This window comes from Ambystoma mexicanum, chromosome 2q (genome assembly GCF_040938575.1).
Source record: "Ambystoma mexicanum isolate Mex_15411 chromosome 2q, UKY_AmexF1_1, whole genome shotgun sequence".
Lineage (NCBI taxonomy): Eukaryota > Metazoa > Chordata > Amphibia > Caudata > Ambystomatidae > Ambystoma > Ambystoma mexicanum.
The window spans coordinates 361,886,434-361,909,900 of record NC_090924.1 but is presented as its reverse complement, the minus strand read 5'-3'; the positions used below and the strand labels follow the sequence as shown (position 1 = coordinate 361,909,900).

At 47.1% G+C, this 23,467-nt stretch overlaps 1 protein-coding gene across 1 annotated transcript in view; it reads left to right on the top strand.

Moving 5' to 3' along the window:
• The window catches only part of ERN2 (endoplasmic reticulum to nucleus signaling 2), a 1,116,259-nt gene that overhangs the window by 846,565 nt on the left and 246,227 nt on the right, over window positions 1-23,467 (top strand). The window contains exon 17 of the mRNA XM_069647392.1: window positions 17,347-17,546. Coding sequence (XP_069503493.1) covers window positions 17,347-17,546 — 200 coding nt within the window. The remainder of the gene's footprint in view (window positions 1-17,346; window positions 17,547-23,467) is intronic.

Sequence of the window (23,467 nt, the reverse complement as noted above, 5' to 3'; positions counted from 1 at the left end):
TCACGTTGGCTTGGATTTCATTGCAGCATGGTCTGCATGAGGTAAGTAAAGTCTATGAGCCTGGCGTCTATGGCGCCAGGACTGATTTCTATTATGAGCCTGGCGCCTAAGGCGCCAGAGCTGAACCCAGACAGCCCCCAGCCGGGGCTGCTGGGGTTTTATTAAATACCTGGATGCCTGCTCCCGGGGCTGATGGGCTTGATCCGAATGCCCGGGGGTAGGCATCATGACAGCTTTGTGGTAGATTTACACAAGTATGCCCAGGAAAAAGACTTGCATTGCAATGTCGTGTTGGAAGGAGTGGAGGCAATGTGGTGCGCTGTCAATGTCTGCAATTTCGCCATTGTCATTGACCTTTGCAAAGAAGTGGTCACTTTTGGCCCTTTTCATGTTGTCGTGCTACACTACGGTGCTCATCATGTGGGTAGCGCCCCTTCTTCATATGTGGTTCATCACCTGAAGAGATTGTTGAGAGCAGTGAGGGTTTTTTTTCCCACTTCGAAAATTCTATTCTCTTCAATACAGCCAAGAAGAATGTGGGAGTGTTGGAATGGAGTTTCTTCCCACCCGGAGGGCGAAAGGTGTACCGTGAATGGAAAAATGGCTACTTGTGCGAGCAATTTTGAAATGTTCTTCTGCAATAATGACATCATTGGGTTTGCAAATGCGCTTTTCTTCCATGACAATGGCATGTCTTTGTCGGACATAGGAAATTGTTTTTTCTTGCACCATCTACAAGATGCATTGAAGACCTTACTTTAAGAATGCATGGAGTACAGAAAAGTAGAATCTGTAAAGAAAGCGAAAATCCTTTTTATTTTCCATACCACTAACAAGACTATGCACCTGTTGCAATGCAGTTTGTTCACTGCGAGAGGGCGGAAGATGTATCAGCAATGGAAGCATGTCTACATTTTACTATGATGTTGCAATGTTTTTGTGCAAGATTGACATCATTCTGTTGGGATCTCATGTGCCGCTGAAGTGTCGCCAGAACACGGGCAAACCCCCAAGACCCGAGAAGAAACAGCGCGAAGCCGCCACCGACTGAGAGTAAGCCGGCAGAGGACACCAACCAGGTCGAGCTTACGGCCCTCCTCTCAAATGAACTGGAAAACGACTCCTGAGTCTCTATTTCATTGCATCACCCTGCACGGTTGAAGCCCAGCTACCTTTAGAGTAAATGCTGCCCTTGTTGTCTGTTTTGTACTGCTAATTTTGCTGCAGTAATAAAGATTTAATCTTTTATCAGAAGAGCTTCTGCTACATCATTTTACAACACATGCTGCAAAAAATGCAGCCTTATTCCATGACAATGGCATTTCTTTGTCCAATATTGCTAATGGTGTTTTGTAGTAGCATCTACAGGATGCGGTGAGGATCTTGTTGTAAGAATGGGTAGAGTGCACAAATATAAAAATCTCGATAGGAACCACAAAAAGAGTTTTTCCTTAAAATCATCTACAAAAACAAAACCATGACCGCCTCTTTTTAGAGCCACCACTACATATAAAATCTGCTGTCCTGGTTGAATTGTATCCCACTATGTCTGCACACAGCACGAAAAGTACGCAGAAACCCTGTTACTTCAGGGATTCCACGTGCACATCTGGGCCATTTGCAGAATGGCGTGCATGGAAATGGGTCTGTTAGGTTATGTTATGTTACTTTGCATTTATATAGCGCCTTATATACCATTGGTATGGTCTGAAGGTGCTGGTAGGTTGAATGCCCTTGGGAACCGAAGTTCAGATCAGTAGAGAGAGTAGAGAGAGTTAAAGATGTGTGTGAGCACCGGGTATGTGTGCAGCTGGTGCAGTATTTGTGTAATAGCTGCTTCTTAGCAATAGGTGTGGTGATTGAGGGTCAGCGGTATGTGTTCATTCTGGCAGGATTTATCCAGACCGAATGTGGCTGCGTTAGGCCTGAGGAGAACGCGTGGCTGGGGGTTGTGTAGCCAGCAGTGTTTACTTAGAACGATGTGGAGTGTGCGGCAGATGTTGGTATGAGAACAGTTATACCGAATGGTGTCATAGTATCTCTGTGTTCTAGTTGAGTGGTGCTGTAAGGAAGAGAGTAAGCGTGGTGGTGTGATATGATGGGGTATATGCTCTTTCAAACGTTCTCTGCATTCCAAACCATACTATATACGTCACGCAATTCTATGCGCTCCAGTCCGTTCCATGCACTCCTATCCATTCCATGCACCCCAGTCTGCTCTACACACTCCGGTCTGCTGGACGCACTCATGCACTCCAGTCTGCCCGATGCACTCATGCACTCCAGTCTGCCCCGCTCGCTCCAGTCCGCCCCGTGCGCTCCAGACGGCCCTGCATACTCCAGTTTGCCCGACGCATGCACTCTTGTCTGCTCCACGCATGCACTCTTGTCTGCTCCACGCATGCACTCCTGTCTGCCCCATGCATGCACTCCAGTCTGCCCCACGCATGCACTCCTGTCTGCCCCATGCTCTACGCATTCAGCAGCTCTGCGTACGCACTGGATGCAATCTGTGCTTGTTCGTTCTACATACTCATCCCCTCTACGCAACACGTTCGCTCCAGGCCCTCGTTCGCTCCAGGCCTTCATCTGCTTTATGCCTTCACACATACTATGAATTCACTTGTTTTGCTCGCTCACCCCCTCTACGCACTCATCCCCTCTACATACCCCTTTTTTCATATGCACTCATTCGCTCATATGCACTCATCTGTTCTATATATTTGCCGGCCCTACCCACTTGTCTGTTCTATGCAGTGCTCCACTGAGCACATTCTTTCGTTCAACTCATCCATCCGTTGCCCGCACTCTGCATGCTTTCCGCACTCATCCGTTCTACATGTTTATCCGTTCTACGCACTCACCCGGTCTGTGTAACTCATCCCCTCTAGGCGTTTGTCCGTTTTATCTCCTCTCATCCAGTACACCTTCATCTGCTCTACGCATTCACCCACCCTACGAAATCACCTGCTCCCTGCACTCATCCGCTCCCCGCACTCATCCGCTCTCCGCACTTATCCGCTCTATGCATTTGTGCTTTCCACGCATTCAACAGCAATATGCACCCATCCGCCTTATAAAGTAATTTGCTAATATGCAGTAATCATGTTCTATATATTCATCTGCTCTCTACACTCATCCGCTCTTATACTCTCATCCGCTCTTATACACTCATCCGCTCTTATAAACTCATCTGCTCTCATACACCCATCTGCTCTCATACACTCATCCGCTCTTATACACTCATCCGCTCTTATCTGATCTTAGGGCGCGTGGGGGGTGATAGGGTTTGAGCTTGTCTTGAAGATATTGAGGTCCGGTTTTTTGCAGTGCTCGATGGGAGATGCATAAGGTTTTGAAAGTCACCCTTCGGGCTACTGGAATCCAGTGCAGCGTCGTAAGGGCTGGGGAGATGTGGTCTCTTGGACCGAGCGTAAGTAGCATTTTGGCTGCCGCGTTTTGTGCCCTTTGGAGTTTATTCAGTTGGTACGCGTGGACTCCGAGGTATAGGGGGTTTGCGTAGTCCAGTCTTGATATAACGATTGATTGGACCTTAGAGAGTCTGTTGGGAAAGGAGAGATATGGAAAGATGCGCCTAAGGGTTTTAAGATGGTAGTGGTAGGACTTTGAGACGTTGACTTGGCGCGAGAGTGTTAAGTCAGCGTCAAGGGTGCATCCAAGATTTTTCACTGAGTTGGAGGGGGTCGGTGAGTTGCCCATGGCAGATGGCCAGGGTAATGGATGCGGAAGAAGTGCGGAGTTGCCACAAACCATGATTTCCGTTTTGGAGGGGTTTAACAAGAGGTGGCTTTGGGTCATCCAGAGAACTATGTCAAGGAGGCAGGAGGCCAGGTCAGGTCGGGAGTTGGGTTTTGAGTTCAGGAGTTTTAGAATTAGTTGAGTGTTGTCGGCGTAGTTGTAACACAGCATGTTATGTGAACGAATTATTGGTGGGAGGGTGATCAAGTAGAGATTGAGCAGGAGGGCGGATAGGCATGCTCCTTGTGGGACTCCCGTTTTGACTGGTCTGGCTTGGGAGGTATAGGTGGAGAGTATCGTTATTTGGTACCTATCTTTGAGGAATGAAGCTGTCCATTGAAGAGCGGTTCCACGAATTCCGAAGGAGTGGAGGCAGTCTAGGAGGATTGAGTGATTGATTGTGTGAAAGGCGGCGGATAGGTCAAGAAGGATTAGTGCGGCGCATCCCGCGGAGTCTGCCGTCATTTTGAGGTCATCCCAGATTGAGGTTAGGGTTGTTTCAGTTCCGTGACGGGCTCTGAAACCTGATTGGGTGGGGTCTAGGAGATTGTTGGCTTTGACAAAGGCATTTAGTCGGGAGTAGGCGGTTCGGTCAGTGAGTTTGGCAAGGAACCTGGTGTTTGAGATGGGGCGGTAGTTTTTGGGCTCGAGGGGGTCGAGGGAAGGTTTTTTAATTAGATGTTTGACATGAACCGTTTTGAATGCGTCGGGAAAAATACCAGAGGAAAGGGAGGCATTTATGATGGATCTTGCGTGTTCTCCTGCGCAGGTGGAAGCGAAAATTTCTTTGAGGGTTGTGGCTGGGCAAGGGTCCAGCGGTGAGCCAGATGGTTTGCGGGCCGATAGAAGTTTAAGAAATTGTTCTGGTGATATTGGACTAAAGGATTTGAATGTTGGTTGCGTAGTGGTCGCAGCCGGTGGGCTGGCCGGTATCGGGGAGAATTGCCTGGTGGATGTAAGAGAGCTAGTTTGGTGACTAGGGTATTTGTTCTTTCGAGAGCCGTGGTGTAAAAGTGGAGGGAGAGTGAGTTGCACAGTGATTGTGAGGGGGTCGGAACGGTCGTGGTGCAAGCCGGTTTTGTGAATTTGGAGATGATTTTGAGGAGTTCCTTGCTTGGGTTTTTGCAGCTTAGGATTCAGGAGTTGTAGTGGGCTTTTTTTGCTTTCTGGATTTCGGCTTTGTACAGATAAAGGTGTCGGGCCAAGGTGGCCCTGCTCTCCTGGGTTTTGTCTTTCTGCCATTTGCGTTCTAGATATTTATATAGTTGTTTACTGCTCTTCAGCTTAGGAGTGAACCATCTGGGGAAGAGGCCACAGCGGGTTGATGGTTTGCAAGGGGGTGTGAGCCGCATCAGAGATGCGTTGAGCCATGAGTCAAAGGCGTCAGGGGTTAGTTGTTTATTGAGTTGACAGGTTGGTGGTGGAGACTGGAGGAGCGCGTCGGCTAGGTCCGGGACGATTATTAGTTTTTTCCAGCATTTGCATAGATTCGGAGGTTCAGATTCGAGTACGGGATGGGGGTCGGGTGAGCGAATGGCGAACGAGAGAATGAAGTGATCAGACCAGATGATAGGGATGGGGGGGTTTAAATGAATCCGGGTGTTGGAGCTAAAGATGGCATCAAAAGTGTGTCCTTTATAGTGAGTCGGGCCATTTATGTGTGGTTGGAGGTTAATTGCGTCTAAACCGTCAACTAGAGAGTGTGTCATGGGGTTGGTGGGGATGTCGAGCCATATGTTGAAGTCTCCAAGAAGGGTGAGGTTGGGATGGTTTAGTTGAAGGGTGGCAATAGAGTCGCAAAGGTTGTTTGCAAATTGTCTATCATAGCCAGGGAGCCTGTAGATTATTAGGAAGCTGTGTGTGAGCGACGGAGAGAGGGATAGTTTAATGATGAGAGATTCGCAGGAAGGAATGGAAAGTTGGTTGTCGATGATTGAGGCATGTAAGAGAGACTTGAATACAAATGCTACTCCCCCTCCTCAGGAGGGACAGTTCAGTGGGATGAGGGAGTAGTCAGGGGGAAGGCTTCATTAGCAATTGGGGCAAAGTCGTCAGAGAACCAAGTTTCGGTGATGAAAACCAGGTCTGGTTTGTCCGAGGCGAGGAGGTCAAAGATGCAGTGTCTGTTTTTTGCTACGGATCGGGCATTAAATGGGATGCAGTTCACATCGGCAGACGAGGTTGGTCTCGAAGCTGGAGCGGAAGGGGGTGGTGGCGGAGAGAGTGGAAGAGGGAGAGGGGTAGGGTGGGTGATGATCGATGGGAATAGTGGGCGAGCAGAGAAATTGGCGGGCTTCGGGAGGGATTGGGTGGCTGCGTGTGTTAGGATGATCGGGTTTGGTTCGGGGGGTTTGAAGGTGAGGTGTGGGCGGTTAGGAGTTTCAGTTGCAGTTGATGAGAAATCGAGGGAGAGGGGTTTCAAGAAGGGTGAAGCCACGGGGGAAGGAGGTGATTGGGGGAATGAGGTGGTGGTTCGAGAAAGGGGAGATGAAGAGTGCTGAGAGATTGAGGGGGACCAGGTACGTTTCCTCTTTAGTTTCTTTGTTGCGATTGGAGTGTGGGAGAGGGTAGGGGGGTCAGAGGGGGAGAGGGATGCAGCTTCGGTTCTTGCTAGGGATAGGTGTGCAGTTTTTAGGGAGGGGAAAGGGTGCAGTCGGTGGCGGAAGGTGGTGGGAGTTTGTGGGCAAGGCGGGGGGTGGATGATTGCAGGGCGGGGTGTGCCTGGTATGATAGTGAGGGGAGCGGGCATGGTTAACGTTGGGTGGCCGGTGGTGGGGCTCGGGGGAGGAGTGGTCTTAGGGTGGTTGATTCGCCATTGTGCCCCTCTGGCTTGGTGTTTGGAGAGGGGAATGGTAGGGAATGCGAAGGAGGGTGGGATGATTTGGGAAGGGGGGACGGGAGGGAAGGCGGATCGGGGAGTGGGGGCGGTCCGCGGTGGTCGTTACCGACAAACTCTGGTGGAGTGGGTGTACTCATGTTTGGTACGAGCTTTTTAGGTGGAATTTAGGTGGGCTTTCTAATTGTAGTTCTAAATTCAGGGGGGGACGTTTTTAGGCACACTTCCAAGTTCAATTTGCACAGAGATGATATTAGACTATTAGGTGCACTTCTAGGTTCGACTGTACACAGAGATGCTATTAGGCTATTAGGTGCTATTAGTTACACTTCTCTCAATTCGACTTTATACAGGGAGGGTATTAGGCATGAATCTAAAGTCAACTTTGCACAGAGAGGTTATTAGGGAGATTAGTCGGTTCAACCAGGCACCGTATTAAACTATTAGGATATTGGGTACACTTCTAAATTCAACTTCCGTAGAGAGGCTATTTGGCGCCCTTCTACATTTAACTTTCCCTCAGCAGCTATTGGGCACACTTCTGAATTCAACTTTTCACAAGGAGGCTATTGGGCACACTTCTAAATGCAACTTTTCACAAGGGGGCTATTGGGCACACTTCTGAATGCAACTTTCAATAAGGGGCTATTGGGAACACTTCTAAATGCAACTTTCAATGAGCGGCTATTGAGCACACTTCTAAATTCAACTTTCACAAGGAGGCTATTGGGCACACTTCTAAATTTAACTTTTCACAAGGAGGCTATTGGGCACACTTCTAAATGCAACTTTCAATGAACGGCTATTGGGCACACTTCTTAATGCAACTTTCAATAAGGGGCTATTGGGCACACTTCTAAATTCTACTTTTCACAAGAGGGCTATTGGGCACACTTCTAAATGCAACTTTTCACAAGGAGGCTATTGGGAACACTTCTAAATGCAACTTTTCACAAGGAAGCTATTGGGCACACTTCTACATTCAACTTTCAATGAGCGGCTATTGGGCACACTTCTAAATTCAACTTTTCACAAGGAGGCTATTGGGCACACTTCTAAATTCAAATTTCAATGAGCGGCTTTTGGGCACACTTCTAAATGCAACTTTCAATAAGGGGCTATTGGGCACACTTCTAAATGCAACTTTCAATGAGCGGCTATTGGGCACACTTCTAAATGCAACTTTCAATGAGCGGCTATTGGGCACACTTCTAAATGCAACTTTCAATGAGCGGCAATTGGGCACACTTCTAAATGCAACTTTCAATAACGGGCTATTGGGCACACTTCTAAATGCAACTTTCAATAACGGGCTATTGAGCACACTTCTAAATTCAACTTTCGCAAGGAGGCTATTGGGCACACTTCTAAATGCAACTTTCAGCAAGGGGCTATTGGTCACACTTCTAAATTCAACTTTCAGAAGGGGGCTATTGGGCACACTTCTAAATTAAACTTTTCACAAGGAGGCTATTGGGCACACTTCTAAATGCAACTTTCAATGAGCGGCTACTGGGCACACTTCTAAATGCAACTTTCAATAAGGGGCTATTGGGCACACTTCTAAATTCAACTTTTCACAAGGGGGCTATTGGGCACACTTCTAAATGCAACTTTTCACAAGGAGGCTATTGGGCATACTTCTAAATTCAACTTTCAATGAGCGGCTATTGGGCACACTTCTAAATGCAACTTTTCACAAGGAGGCTATCGGGCACACTTCTAAATTGAACTTTCAATGAGCGGCTATTGGGCACACTTCTAAATGCAACTTTCAATAAGGGGCTATTGGGCACACTTGTAAATGCAACTTTCAATAACGGGCTATTGGGCAAACTTCTAAATGCAACTTTCAATGAGCGGCTATTGGGCACACTTCTAAATTCAACTTTTCACAAGGAGGCTATTGGGCACACTTCTAAATTCAAATTTCAATGAGCGGCTTTTGGGCACACTTCTAAATGCAACTTTCAATAAGGGGCTATTGGGCACACTTCTAAATATAACTTTCAATAATGGGCTATTGGGCACACTTCTAAATGCAACTTTCAATGAGCGGCTATTGGGCACACTTCTAAATGCAACTTTCAGTGAGCGGCAATTGGGCACACTTCTAAATGCAACTTTCAATAACGGGCTATTGGGCACACTTCTAAATGCAACTTTCAATGAGCGGCTATTGGTCACACTTCTAAATTAAACTTTTCACAAAGAGGCTATTGGGCACACTTCTAAATGCAACTTTCAATGAGCGGCTATTGGTCACACTTCTAAATGCACCTTTTCACAAGGAGGCTATTGGGCACACTTCTAAATGCAACTTTTCACAAGGAGGCTATTGGGCACACTTCTAAATTCAACTTTCAATGAGCGGCTATTGGGAACACTTCTAAATGCAACTTTTCACAAGGAGGCTATCGGGCACACTTCTAAATTGAACTTTCAATGAGCGGCTATTGGGCACACTTCTAAATGCAACTTTCAATAAGGGGCTATTGGGCACACTTCTAAATGCAACTTTCAATAACGGGCTATTGGGCACACTTCTAAATGCAACTTTCAATGAGCGGCTATTGGGCACACTTCTAAATGCAACTTTCAATGAGTGGCAATTGGGCACACTTCTAAATGCAGCTTTCAATAAGGGGCTGTTGGGCACACTTCTAAATGCAACTTTTCACATTTATGAAATAGATTTTCCAAATGCACATAAATAACAGATATAACGAATATACAGTGGTGATGCTTTGTTAGATGAGTAGTGGGGTAGTATGGCGTGAAGTAATTGCTTCTGGCCCCGCCCTGTCCACCCTTACTTATTGTTGGCTTCTTGCTTCTCCTGCGGATACCTGCAGATACAATCTGGAGCCGTCATTGTAGGAGTCGTCCTTTGCCTCGGGTCCTTAGCCGATGGGCTGTCAGGCAGAGGGCTGCCCTAGGAGGACTGGTAATGGAGGGGGGTCCTCTCGTCTGGGCCAATCAGGGCAGGATGGGAGGCAGGAGGGAGGGACGACCAGCAGCCAGGAAATGGGCCGCGAAGGGACCACGAGGAGGGGAGAGGTAAACACCAGGGCACGGGCCCCAAAATTCAACAATTTACTATTGGCACAATGTTATCACAATAAAAATGGGGCTGCAGCTTGACTCACCTCGCTCTGGATGGAAAGAGCTGAGGGATCGACGCTGCGCTCCACCACCTCCAGGCCACAGGGCCTTGCTATCCAATCGTGGCAGGGTGGGCGGGATGGGAGGCGGGAGGGAGGGACGACCAGCAGCCAGGAAATGGGCCGCGAAGGGACCAGGAGGAGGGGAGAGGTAAACACCAGGGCACGGGCCCCAAAATTGAACAATTTACTATTGGCATCATGTTATCACAATAGAAATGGGGCTGCAGCTCGACTCACCTCGCTCTGGATGCAAAGAGCCGAGGGATCGACGCTGCGCTCCACCACCTCCAGGCCACAGGGCCTTACTATCCAATGGGGGCAGGGTGGGCGGGATGTGAGGCGGGAGGGAGGGACGACCAGCAGCCAGGAAATGGGCCGCGAAGGGACCAGGAGGAGGGGAGAGGTAAACACCAGGGCACAGGCCCCAAAATTCATCAATTTACTATTGGCACAATGTTATCACAATAAAGATGGGGCTGCAGCTCGACTCACCTCGCTCTGGAGGGAAAGAGCCGAGGGATCGACGCTGCGCTCCGCCACCTCCAGGCCACAGGGCCTTGCTATCCAATCGTGGCAGGGTGGGCGGGATGGGAGGCGGGAGGGAGGGAGGGGCGACCAGCAGCCAGGAAATGGGCCGCAAAGGGACCAGGAGGAGGGGAGAGGTAAACACCAGGGCACAGGCACCAAAATTCAACAATTTACTATTGGCACCATGTTATCACAATAAAAATGGGGCTGCAGCTCGACTCACCTCGCTCTGGATGGAAAGAGCAAGAAACCGCGGATTAAAGTAAAAATGCAGCAGTTGATGTGCTTATTTTAGATGGGTGCTGCCGTCAGTAAACCTTGAACTCATCCTTTTGTAGGACTGAAATCATTTCATACTTCATACATCTTCTGAACCACCCCAAAAAGTTCAGCGAACAGCATGGTCTGATGGAGCTGCTCTGGGAAAGGCCAACTCACCCGCACAGCCATCCTGATCGGAAACACCTGGCTTGCTTCAGTTTCTTGGTTTGTTGGCTAGAGATTAACGTTCTAGAGCAGTCAACAAAACACTTTACAATATAATGCCAGTAAGCAGCTTTCCTGGGTTGGGTTTAATATGATGAAATCTAAACCAGTTCAGCACAAGTAGTTACACGTTTCCTCCCTGCAAAGGTTACAGAAGGGGAATGGCAAGTGCCAAAACGTTCCCCAGGGCAGGCTGGGAGCTTGGGCATGCCTCCAAATGCCCTGGACTAGAAATATACACTCGTTGCCCTGCTGCCCTCTGAATAAAAAGCAATGCATAATCAGCAGCGTCAGAAATATGGGCTTGGTAATGTCAGCCACCAGATCACCCACAGTGATGGAGGGCATGTGTGGGATGCCTAGGTACAGATTGCCAATGCCAGATCATTCAGAAAAATGCAAACCATGGTGCCTCTTGCCAAAGACAGTCTATGATTTCACCAGCTCAGACCGTTAAGGGGTTTCACTCGGTGGTCATTCTGAAGCCGTCGCTTAAGGGTTCTTATGGGGAGGATGAAGAAGACAAAGACCTACTAGAAAGGAATTTTGTGTGGGGGGAGGGACGTGTTCGCTGCTCGGTTGGGTATGTAGGTGCAATTAGGATCACAGTCCAGAACATTGGGCAAAGGTACACTCCGGAACCGTACTCAAGATTCTGGAAATATTCACCCCCAGTCAAGTCAAAATTGCTGGGGCCACACACCTAAGCCATGGATGAGAAGAGGTGGGAGTTATGCAGAACACACGGTTGGATCCAGGAAGCAGTTCAGATCTTTGCAGCAGAGACTCCGACAGGACAGCCAAGCTTGAGGACTACCCACTCCTTCCATAACTATGGCACCTGGGAAACTACAGGAGAGCTGACAAAGAAACCATGATCAGGGGTCAGTAGGCAGGTCTTGCCAGCAGTGGGTCAGCCTCTAGCAAACCGCTGTTCCAGGCTGAGGGGCGGCAGCTGCACCAAGCAACAATATTATTGGGCCACAAGATAAAGATCGGCCAAGCCATAAGATCCAACTTGGGACTACCTTCAGTGGATGTCAACACTGGCAGTATGCAGGGAAGTCGGTTGTAGGCAGAGCAACATTGCACAAAGTTCACAAAGTGGGGAAGGCACCGACAAAGGCCAGCCCTGAAACCAAGCAGAGGGTCCCTGGTGATAGTCATCCGGTTCACAGAGCAGTCTTTCCTCTAGTAGACAACCAATAGAATGGCCCCACAATCAATCACTCATCCAAAAACGTAGGGTGGCCCAAACTTTGAATAGGTTGAAACTGCAACATTTAACATGGACAGGCAACCAGCAACAGGCATCTAGTGGGCGAAATGCAATCACAGTGCATCTCAAAGACTAGGAATCCGCTGCTGAATCCTGTGCAAGCACAGGCCTTGGTTTCCAGCCTCGAAGATGGTAACGAAAGCAATCCCGCCAAAAGGACAGGGATCGGAAATAGCGGAGCAGTCATTTTGACATTTCATACTTCCACGCCACCAGCAAAGCAAATGGAGTTAAAGTGAAAAACAGGAAATAAACCAGTGCCCAAAACAAATTAGTGACAGTCGAGGGAAGCTAAAAAGGATTCACCTAAGCAACCAGGATACCAAGATAGGTTTAGGGATCAGAGGGTTATCATCCAAAGGACAGTCACTCAACCAAGTCTCCGTTCAATACATGACAATACTGTGGAAGCTAGGACATTGTGCAATATGGCTTCTGGGTGTGGTGAGAGTAAGAATGTGTTGGAAGGGTAACGTTAGCACATTAGTCACCAACGGATTATCAATGCACTGTATATGATGTTGTTAGCAGGTTTTTGCAATAGCTACTTCAAAGGGTGGGCAGGGACTTGGACACGCATTGCGAATGAAAGCCGTCGACTGCAACTTGGTTCCATTATGCACTGTGTTCCTTTCGTCTTGCATGTGAAAAAGTCCCACTCTACAGGTGTTATCAACAGTACAAAAGAACAGCGAATGTATATATCGAACATCTCATGCACTACTCCTACACAGCTTGTGCAGTGGCGCTGCCATATGTATGAATGTCTTCCCACAGGTTATTTTTTCTCGCACATATTGCTCAGCAGCATAATCTATGCCATATATTATGCCACAAAGCTGCTATTTGTACGTCTTCTAATATAGCAATGTGTGCATCCAAGCAAAAGTTCTCATTTGATGGTACGCCTTTAGTGCTATCTGTACCATTTATGACGATGAGTAAATTTTGCCACATAGGAATGCTTTTCATCAGGAGACACAACGTTTTATTAGGAAGCGCAACAAGACAGTTGTTCAGGCAGCGGTACCCGGCCACAATACTTTTGTAACCGGCACTGTTAATGTTTGCCATCCGACGTTTTTTTGTGGTTTACTCAGCTGTGCTTACATGTAACTGTCTGGGATTTAGCAAGCAGCTACAGCGTTTACATTCTGCACACTCACTACTGATTGTCATATGTGTAGTGCAATACTTTATGTACTTGTACAAACCGTACCTAGGAACTTGCTACGTAAGCATAAATTGCTAAGTGTAGAGGCGGTGTGTCAGTTTCATACCTAATGAAACAACAAGCGGCTCATCAATCACGGCAATGGCCCATTTAACACGCCCACTCTACACTGGAGCATCTTGCTTCTTGCTCCCAATGGGCCACAGGCAACCAGGCATGACGCTGTCATAAATCGGTAGCTTTGCAACACAAAATACGTAGGCCACAGCACAATTTGAAATTTGGTAGTGTGTGACATGATTCGGTACGCGTGGCGACAGGGGCGATGACATACGCATACGTACAGCTGTGCAACTGCCAGACGTCCGGTGCCATGACTAATTAAAAAGGGAATGAGAATATGCAGACATAAGGCAGGTTTTGTAGTCGTATGGCCACTTCCATTGCCATTTAACATACGCCGCCCACATGCACTATCAGTAAGAAACCTCCATTTTGCTTACCTCCAGGCTTCTGTGGCAGCACTGTGCGCTACAGAGTCACAATGCATTGACAGCACCGAAGCAACAAATTTGCACACACTCACAAACAGTTTACATGTACACGTTTCATTTGTAAGAAACATTGGTAGTATTTGGACAGGGCAGGGGTACTAGTCATTGTTTAGCAATTGTTCCCTTTTTACGTACTGGCTGTGTACATTACTCTTTACAGTGTCTCAGATTTTGTGTGGCTACGTGCTGATGCGGAAGATTTGCTGCTATTGATGTATTCCTTCAATGTAAAGTATTTCCTCTTACACACAAACATATGTGTGAAATGTACATAAAGCAATACATATTACCTATATTTCTTTTTAGACTGTGCTGCTTGCCAATGCAAATAGTATTGTTACTTATTTAGGGAAGAGGGACGTTATCTTCCTGCTATTCTAGGGTGCTTGGCATTGTTGCGAGAAAAAAAACAAATACCATGGTTTGTTAATGTGGTACATTGCAGAAATTAAGCATTAATAGGAGACACTTCAGTGTACTTACCACATTGGAGTTAGTTTTGCTCTCAATACTTTGCATTCCTTACTCTGCTATTTCTGTCTTCGTTTTCATGTGTTGTGGCAGTGTGGTAATATTGCTGGACGCACACGTGACTCTGTGTACTGGTGCTTTCCATTATGATGCATACTGTATGCCTTTGGTCTGTTTGTTTCACAAGTACAGAGTTTGCATGCTTATCCTACTTCGTTCTCCTTCCAATCTACATACATGGTGCTATTTATACATGTTTATTCACTTTGATGAATGGTAGTAGTATTTAATACAACTAATGCTGTTTCCAGCAGTTGGAATGCTAGCCACTATACGCGCTCAGACGTACAGTTTGTAGTTATTGTGTTCCTTGGTATGGAGACATCCATTTCCTATGCTATATGGTACATCTACGCAAACTAATGGCTTTGTGGTAAAAACCTATTACATTCAGTGAAAAAACTTTGTTAAAGGGACGTTTCTCTTTACGTTAAACTAATAAACACCTATGAAATTCAATGAAAAAACATTGTTAAAGGGACGTTATGGTTAAGTTGCGCTACTAAAAACATTTCCCCTTTATTGAAACAACTACCCTGAATCAATGTTATGGTTAAATTGCCCTATTAAAAACCTATGAAATTCACTGACAAAAAACGTTGTTAAAGGGACGTTATGGTTAAGTTTCACCACTAAATAACCTATAAAATTCAATGGAAAAACGTTCCTACAAGGATGTTATGGTTACAGGTAAAACCTAAAAACCTAAAAACTCCAGAAATGTGCAAGTTATGGTACAGTACGCAACCATAACTCACGCTACCACTGTGCACTGCAAGGACTAACACCCATGATATCAAAGGTGACATCACTGATGACATTACAGGTCTGACTTTTTTTGTTTAGTGACATATGTACACTAGGTGCTTTTCTTCACTAACAGTGAGGAACTACAAAGTGAAAAGGTACTATATTTGTACACCTTTCCCTTCTCATATGTTCTTACACTGCTTTCCTTAGGGTTCAGTCACATCATATGATACATATACATATGGGAAGAAGGAAGCCCGAAATACAGCAATCATTTCTGTGCATTAAGATAATCAGTTAGGTTATGAACACTTTTTGCTAATACTGCAACTTTTTTGCTTACTTTAATTTCTTTGTATATGCTGCTATATGTATGCTTTGGGCTGTCTTTCAGTTTTGTGTGCAGTAGTACAGTTATGTAGTAAGTGAGGGATTCCTAGCTACTTATCACATATTTAACAGTCCACAAAAGTCTAAAAGGAAAGCATGCATCATTTCACTATGCAACATGGGAAGAATTTGGATATTGCACCTGTATGATGCATGCTGCACACACTGCTTACGTTTGCACATGAGTTTGGTCATGTAATGGAAAGAAATGTGTAATGCTATACTGTTTATAGAAATGCCTTGTCTAATGACCTACTTATTTAATGATAGTTCTCACTATGATCTGTGATAGCTTTCTGCCAACATTACAATGACATTCCCTTCTGGAGGCTTTTCATGACAACTAAATGCACATGTGATGTCATCAGTGATGTCATCAATGACATTTGTGATGTCATCTTTGATGTCATGGGTGTTAGTCCTTGTAGTGCAGTGGTAACGTGACTTATGGTTGCATACCATACCACACCATAACTTGCGAATTTCTGGGGTTTTTAGGTTTTACCTGTAACCATAACGTCCTTGTAGGAACTTTTTCCACTGAATTTCATTGTTTTTTTGTGGTGCAACCTAACGATAACGTCCCTTTAACAATGTTTTTTGTTAATGTGTGTGTGTGTGTGTGTGTGTGTGTGTGTATATACATATACACACACACACACACACACACCCTGGGACCTGCACCCACAAAAAGGAAAGTTCATCAGTCATCTTCATAGTGGCAGTACCTGGCAGGTTAGTGAACCAGATCTGCCAGACAACCAGCAGGGAATCCTACGGGTCTGGGACCCACACCCACAAAACTGGAAGCCAAGTCTACGTTGGGAAGAAGTGTACAAATGATAGAAAAAGGCCGGGGGAAGGGAGACATTCCCTCTGGTATTGTGAACTGTGGAGTAAGCCTGAGAAAAAGCCTGGGGAAGGGATACATTCCCCCTGGCATTGTGAAAACACTGAGAGCATGATACCTGGATAAGGTCGGCATTCTCCAGGAACCCAATAGTGAAGAACCACCTATGGGCAATTGGGAAAGTTGATGTTTGAACTGGAACTTTACCTTTTGAGTTTGAACTGCAAACTTTACTGCTTTTTAGCATTAAAACCTGGAACTTTGTTTTATGCCTTGGAAAGGGATTGAGACCTGAGCAAGGGAGTCATTCTCTCAGGTAGAGATCTCACCTACAAATTGGAACTGCGATCTGTTGCCCAGAAGAAGGGAGACATTCTTCTCAACCAAGATGATCCACTACCTCTTTAGTTTAGTTATAAGTGTAAGGGACAGAAGTAGGTGTTTGACACAGTATGGTGAACTCTTGATTTACAGGGACATTCTTACCTAATCCGTAGTATTTTAGTTGAGGAAGGGAATCCCCTCTTAGAGTTAGGCAGAGGTAGGTTTTCTCTTTGTTTCTGGTATAATAAAGGTTTATGCCAACAGCCATGGCACCTGTGTGTCGGTCTCCTCCTTCTGCACCCTTACACTACCTTTTCTATTAATTACCATTCACCACCTTTTCACTATAGCACATGCTTTCATTTTGAGATCTTCGCGTTGAACTTCTTTTCTTTTCGGTAGACTGCAAAATCTTATAATGTTCCCTGCACTGCTTCAAAGCTTGGTGTGTGCACTTGCTGCGATGTATTTAAGTTCAGCCTATACAAAAGAGTTTGTTGACATCCAACTGTACCACATTCATCAGTCTTTAATCTTATGCTCTGGTCATTCAGTTATACAATTCAATGATATGTCTACTAGGAATTGTCTCCTACTATACCCTTGAAACTGTTAACTATACATCCCCCGGTGGCCCCAATTTCCAAACCAGGGAATTTTATAGCAAGTGATTCTGTGAAGAGTTTTCTCTAATGCTCTCTGTCTCTCTCCTTTTCAGTTCATCGTGATCTGAAGCCATGCAATATTCTCATCTCGTTGCCCAATGCACAGGGGAAAATCAGAGCTGTCATCTCAGATTTTGGTCTGTGTAAAAAGCTGTTAGCTGGGCGCAATAGTTTCAGCCTCCGGTCAGGGATCCCAGGCACCGAAGGCTGGATTGCCCCAGAAGTCTTGGTGGAAGAGAAGAAAGAAAACCCTGTAAGTATGACCTTAGGAGAGCCAATTGTATGCAAGATGCCTTTGTGGCACTTATCTTCTATTTGATTTGTATATATATATATATATATATATATATTAGCAACAGAGCACTCTTGTCTCATACATCGAACAAGCACAGCAGGAGCAACCCCTTTGTAAAAGCTTCAAAACAGAGGCATAACATACTCCAATTACGTGCCAAAGTCATTCCTCACACACACACAACTCATTTACACCATGGGTAGGGCAGCGTAAACTTCTCTCCTGCACATTCATAATAGGTACAGCATGGAAAGCACCAATGATATCTTTCTTGACACAATGATTCCGAAAATCCATCTTAACAGCATAATTGCACAGGCAATATTTTAAGTAGTCAAATGCTAACTGTTCTTCTCTTCCCCATGTGATCTTTTTAGGACAGTGATTTTTAACTTTTCAGTCAAAGGTGCTCCCATGATAGAGAATGGTGGTACCAATCAGCGAAAATAGCCAACTAAGCCTAGAAAGGCTTTCAGCTCCTTTGCTGTATGAGGTACAGTTGGTGTTTGTGACAGATTCTACCTTTTTCCTGTAGCTGGAAATGTCCTTTGCTGATGAAAGAAATAGATATTTGACAGCATTTTGAGTTTGATGGCACTTAACTGGATTTGCTCTTAAGCAGGGCATGCGTGATCACATAAAGAGGAAGTGTGTGTGTTCTGCCAAGGTAGAACTGTGTATGATTATAGCATCCTGGAAATGACTGATAAGACTTAAGGACTATATTCAATAATCTTTATAAAGTTGCCAGTGACAATATATATATATACAAGCCGCTGGATGTATAAAAAGCAGTTTTTTTCTCTACGTTGGGAATCGGATAGGTATCAGAGACTGAATTGGCGTTCACTCTCTGAAAGGTAATACAGAATTACCACCTGTCATCTGGATCTTTTTTTATAAATATCTTTATTTTAAACAGGCAGGTTATAACAATACAGAGCTTAATCATTTGCGACATGAAGCATAAAACAATACAATTTGACGCTCTTCCCACTCTTCCCCCAGGTCTTAAGTTCCTTCTTCCCGCCCCTGCTGGGAATCCCCATCCTGTACAGTTCTCCTGGCTAATTGGGGCTTGAATGTCAGGGCTGGAAAGTTTTGGTCAAAGTCTAAGACCGGACCCCAAATATTGTGAAAGCGATGTAGAAGGGCCTGCTGCGGCAGCTGTCACCCTCTCAGCGATCAAGATGTCCCAGACTTTCACCCACCAGAACGTCATGAGAGGACCTTCCGCCGTTTTCCAGGTGCGGGCTATCACGTTTCTGCCCGCCAGTAAGCATTGGGATAATAATTTGGCCTTAGGTCCAGACCTTGGGTAGATTCCAGGAATTGGAGCTCCAAGAAGAATGGGTTTGTGGTCCAGGGGCAGCCGCACCTGAGTAATGTCTGCAATCGTCGCTAGGCATTGTTTCCAAAAGGCTTGAACCTTGGGGCAGGACCACAACATATGAAAGAAGGAGCCTATTTGGCCGCATTGTCTCCAGCATTGTGGGTCGAAAGTGGGATTCATGTGATGGAGTCTTAGGGGAGGGTAATACCAACAGAGGAGGATCTTGTAGGCGCATTCTCTATTCGTGATGCAAGATGAGGAAGTGTGGGCCCGGGACCAGATTTCAACCCAATGTTGGTCCTCAATAGGATGGCCCAGGTCCGCTTCCCATTGGGCCATGTACCGGGTCTTGGAAATTAAGAAGTCAGTTTGGAGGCGTTTGTATAGGGTAGAGATTCTCCCTCGGGGTGGGAGCTCATTAAGGGTCAGTTCAATAGCTGTGGGAGGACGGGTAGCTGCCTGGCGGGTCTGTGGTTGAGTGCACCAGTGGCGCAGCTGGATATACGTGAATCTATCCGGTTTCTGAATCTTAAAGGGTTCTTTACATCGCTCAAAGGTACAGCGTTGGCCCCCTTCGAAGGGTTGTCCCAGGGTCTCCGGGCCTCCGCAATCCAGGGCCTAAAGTTCCGGGTAGACAGTCCAGGAGAAAAGGTTGTGTTCATAAACACTGGGGAGAGGGGGCTGAGCCCCGCCGGGATCCTCTTTTGTTTCAACGCTTTGTCCCAGAACGAGATGGTATGTTTGGTGGTCGCCAGAAGTTCCGGCCACCGTCGCCATTCCGGAGGAGGGATATGTGGGAGAAAGCGTAGTGGGAGAGGTAGCTGCGCCTGTTCGAGATCCACCCATCTGGAGCGGTTAGTAAGTATCTGTCACTATTGAATACAGGCCAGCTGAGCCGCCATCTGGTATTTCTGTAGGTCTGGGACCCCGAGGCCACCCAGCTTTGCGTTCCTCAGCATCGTGGATTTAGGGCTTCTGGCTTTTTCCCCCCTCCAGATAAATTGCAGCATTTTCTTCTGTAAGTTTTGGAGCGCTGGCGCCGGAATTGGTACCGGGAGTGAGGAGCAAGCGTAAAGGAATCTCGGTAGCAAGTTCATTTTACAAGCCGTGATACAGCCCATCAGCAAGATCTTTTGTGCTGCCCAACGCTTTAAGTCTACCTCCAGGTCTGTGAATAGTGGAGGGAAGTTAGCCCGGTAGGCCTCGCTTGGGTTAGCTGGGATCTGGAATCCCAAGTAGCTGATTCCCCTGGTCGTCCATTGTACTGGGTATAGCGGGATTAGAGCTTCTTGGTCCTCCAGGGACAAACCCACCCCCATGGCAGCTGATTTCCGGAAATTGATGGCAAAACCCGTGACCATTCCATAGCTCGCTATCTCAGCCAGGGCCTGAGGGAAGGAGGAACGGGGCTCCGTGATGGTAAGAACGACATCGTCTGCATAGAGGGCCAGTTTATGGTGCGCTGTGCCCGATTGGAAGCCTTTGATTGCAGGGTTCAGCCTGATCTGTTGGGCGAACGGTTCCATAATTAGTGCGAAGAGGAGCGGTGACAGTGGACATCCTTGTCTGGTTCCGCAGGTTAGGCTGATAGGGGAGGAAAAGGTGCCATTGACTCTGAGAAGGGTTTTGGGCTCTTTATAGTTAGCCAGCGTCATAGTGCAGAATTCCGGGCCGAATCCAAAGGCCTCGAGGGTGAGCCTCAAAGTCCAGTCTACTTTGTCGAACGCCTTGATTGCGTCCAGGGCCAGAAGCACCAACTCCGGGAGTCTCGGGAGGCAAGTTCCACCAGGTCCAGGGCCCTGCGGATATTGTCGGCGGTGAAGCAGTGTTTGAGGAAGCCACTCTGATCAGCGCTAATTATCTCCGGCAAAAACTGAGAGAGTCGTGTTGCTAGGATTTTAGAGTATATATTAGCATCTATATTGAGCAGGGCGATAGGTCTATATGATGCAGGGTTCTTCGGATCGCTTCCAGGTTTTGGCAGTAAGACAGTAATTGACTCTTGCATGGACAGGGTTATAGTGCCCGTGGTCCTGAACGAATTAAACAGCTGGACCAGAGGCGCTAATAATTGAGGTTTGAAAATCTTATAGAACCTAGTTGTATATCCATCCGAACCAGGGGCCCGGGATTTAAGGGCTTTTATGCCCTCGTCCACTTCCTCCTCGGTAATCGGCGCATCCAGAGAGTCATGATCTGCTTTTTTTAGTCAGGGAAGCGCTGCTTTCCGTAGGTATACCCTCTCTTCCTTCATGTCCCGTACCGGAGCGGTCATCACCTGGGTCAGGTGGGCCGTTGCAAGCCGTAGTTTGTCTTGATCAGCGTACTGGATTTTGCCATGCTGATCCCGCAGGCCCACGATCGTGTTATTCCTCTTCGCTCTGGCAAGTTTGGCCACCAGTAGTTTGTTTGCTTTGTTGTTTTTAGCATAGTAAAACTGTTTAGCCTTTGCCATTTGGTGGGCAGTATGTTCAGCATAGTGGGCCTCAATCTTCTTTTGCGCTATCCGGATAGCTCACTGCGTTTTAGGGGTACAGCCTTTCTCCTTATGGGTCCTTTCTGCTTTTTCGAGTTCTTCCTCAAGGCTCTGACGAGTTTGTCGTTTATGCCTGTAATAGGCCACTACTTGCGCAATCAGTTCCCCCCGCACCACTGCCTTCATTGCCTCCCAGTTGTTGGCAGAGGAGGTGTCTTCGCTAGGGTTCTCCTTAAAGAAGTTGTTGATCGTGGTTGCGATCGCGTCTCTGAGTGGCATCTCGTTAAGAAGCGTGTCATATAGCGTCCATCTGCGCTGTTGGGGATCAGGTGGTCCCTGCACTCGGATTTCCAGGGTTACCGGGGCGTGGTCAGACAGGATTCTGGAGCCAATTGTCACATTGTTGGTGAATGTGAAGATTTGCGGAGATACTAGGAGAAGGTCTATCCTGGAGATCGTTCTGTGAACATAAGAATAGAAGGAAAAGTCTTTTTCGGACGGGTGGAGTACCCTCCATAAGTCCACCACCCCTAGAGTTCTGAATAATTGCAGGAGAGCCAGGGCTATAGCAAGGTCCCCGGTAGAGGGTGGGTGCGACTTGTCTTTCATGGGGTCCGGGACTCCATTGAAATCACCAATCACTATCTGGCCCTCCAGGAAGGGAGAGAGAGTTGTACTTAGCGATTCATAGAAAAGCGCTTGGCCTGAATTTGGCATGTATACTGAGATTATGGAGTACAATTGTCCCAGCAGCAGACATTTCACTGCTATGAACCGCCCCTCCGGGCAGCTTATAGAATCTAGAATTTGAGGGATCAGCCCCATCCCGAATAAAATTGCTGTGCCACCCCTCTTGGAGTTCCCAGATGCTAATGGTCCGCCGGCAGTAGGTGGGTTTCCTGTAGCATAGCTACTGCTGCATTGTCATTCTGAAGTTTCTGTAGGATGGACTTGTGTTTAGCAGGTGAATTCAGTCCCCTAACATTCAGGGAGACAAACCTCAGAGTCTGATGTTCCAGGACCAGCTCCGGAGTCGCCACCAAGTTCTGAGGAAGGGGGGGAGATGTAGAAGGATTAGCCATCATGTTGCGGAATGTGTAGCCATTTATTAACCTGCCTTTGGGGTTTTTGCTCGGACCGCCAACGGGAGGTCTGAGGTTTAACTGGGGGTGGCGGACCTTTTGTGGGTCTAGAACCCCCCCCCCCCGGCCAACAGGGCCGCAGAACAGTGTGTAGCCAACATGGCCAAAATTACAGATAGTCTTGGTGGATCGTTCCAAGGGCTCATAGGTGGATTGTGCCTTGGAACTGGGCATGAGCCGTGGAGCGATGCCCGCTGCATTAGGGATGGAGCTCATCTGTGTTCCTGTGGGTGCTGATCGGCTTCAGGGAGCCGGGTTGGCGAGCCGGGAGAGAAGGACTCCATCTGTTAGTGACTCCATCTGTCATGATGCCTACCCCCAGGGAACCAGACCAGGTCCAGCAACCCCGGAAGCAGGCATCAAGCTATTTTGAGCAAGCCCAATAAACCCTGCTAGGGGCTGTTTGGGTGCGGTCCTGGCGCCTATGGCGCCAGGCTCATATGGAGTGTCAGTGCTGGCGCCATAGGCGCCAAGCTCATAGAGTAGAACTTACCTGATGCAGACCATGCTGCAGAGTTCCAAGCCAAATGAGGCTTGGAAGGGACTATTTTACCTAGGGACTATTTTTTACTCGGGTGGGGCTGGGGAGGAATACTTACCTGGGACTACTTTGGAGGCTATTTAAACCACGCCCGAAGAGCAGCACACGCTTCGCGTTATTCTGCATCCAGCAGCGTAACGCTCACCGTGTCTGCAAGCCTGCATCCAGTCTTCTGCCACGCCCGCCTCGAGTCTGCAGCTCCTAGAAAAAGGGAGGTACAGAAGGAGAAGAGGTTAGAATAAGAGCAAAACCTTCAATCCTTACCTGAATTCCAGATCCACCGTGCCTTCGAGCTGGAAGAAAGAAGCAAATTACGTGCGCCGCCTCGCCTGCTGCAGCACCGCACTGAACTCACCGGCCTTCCCAGCATCCTCACGATCCACCGCA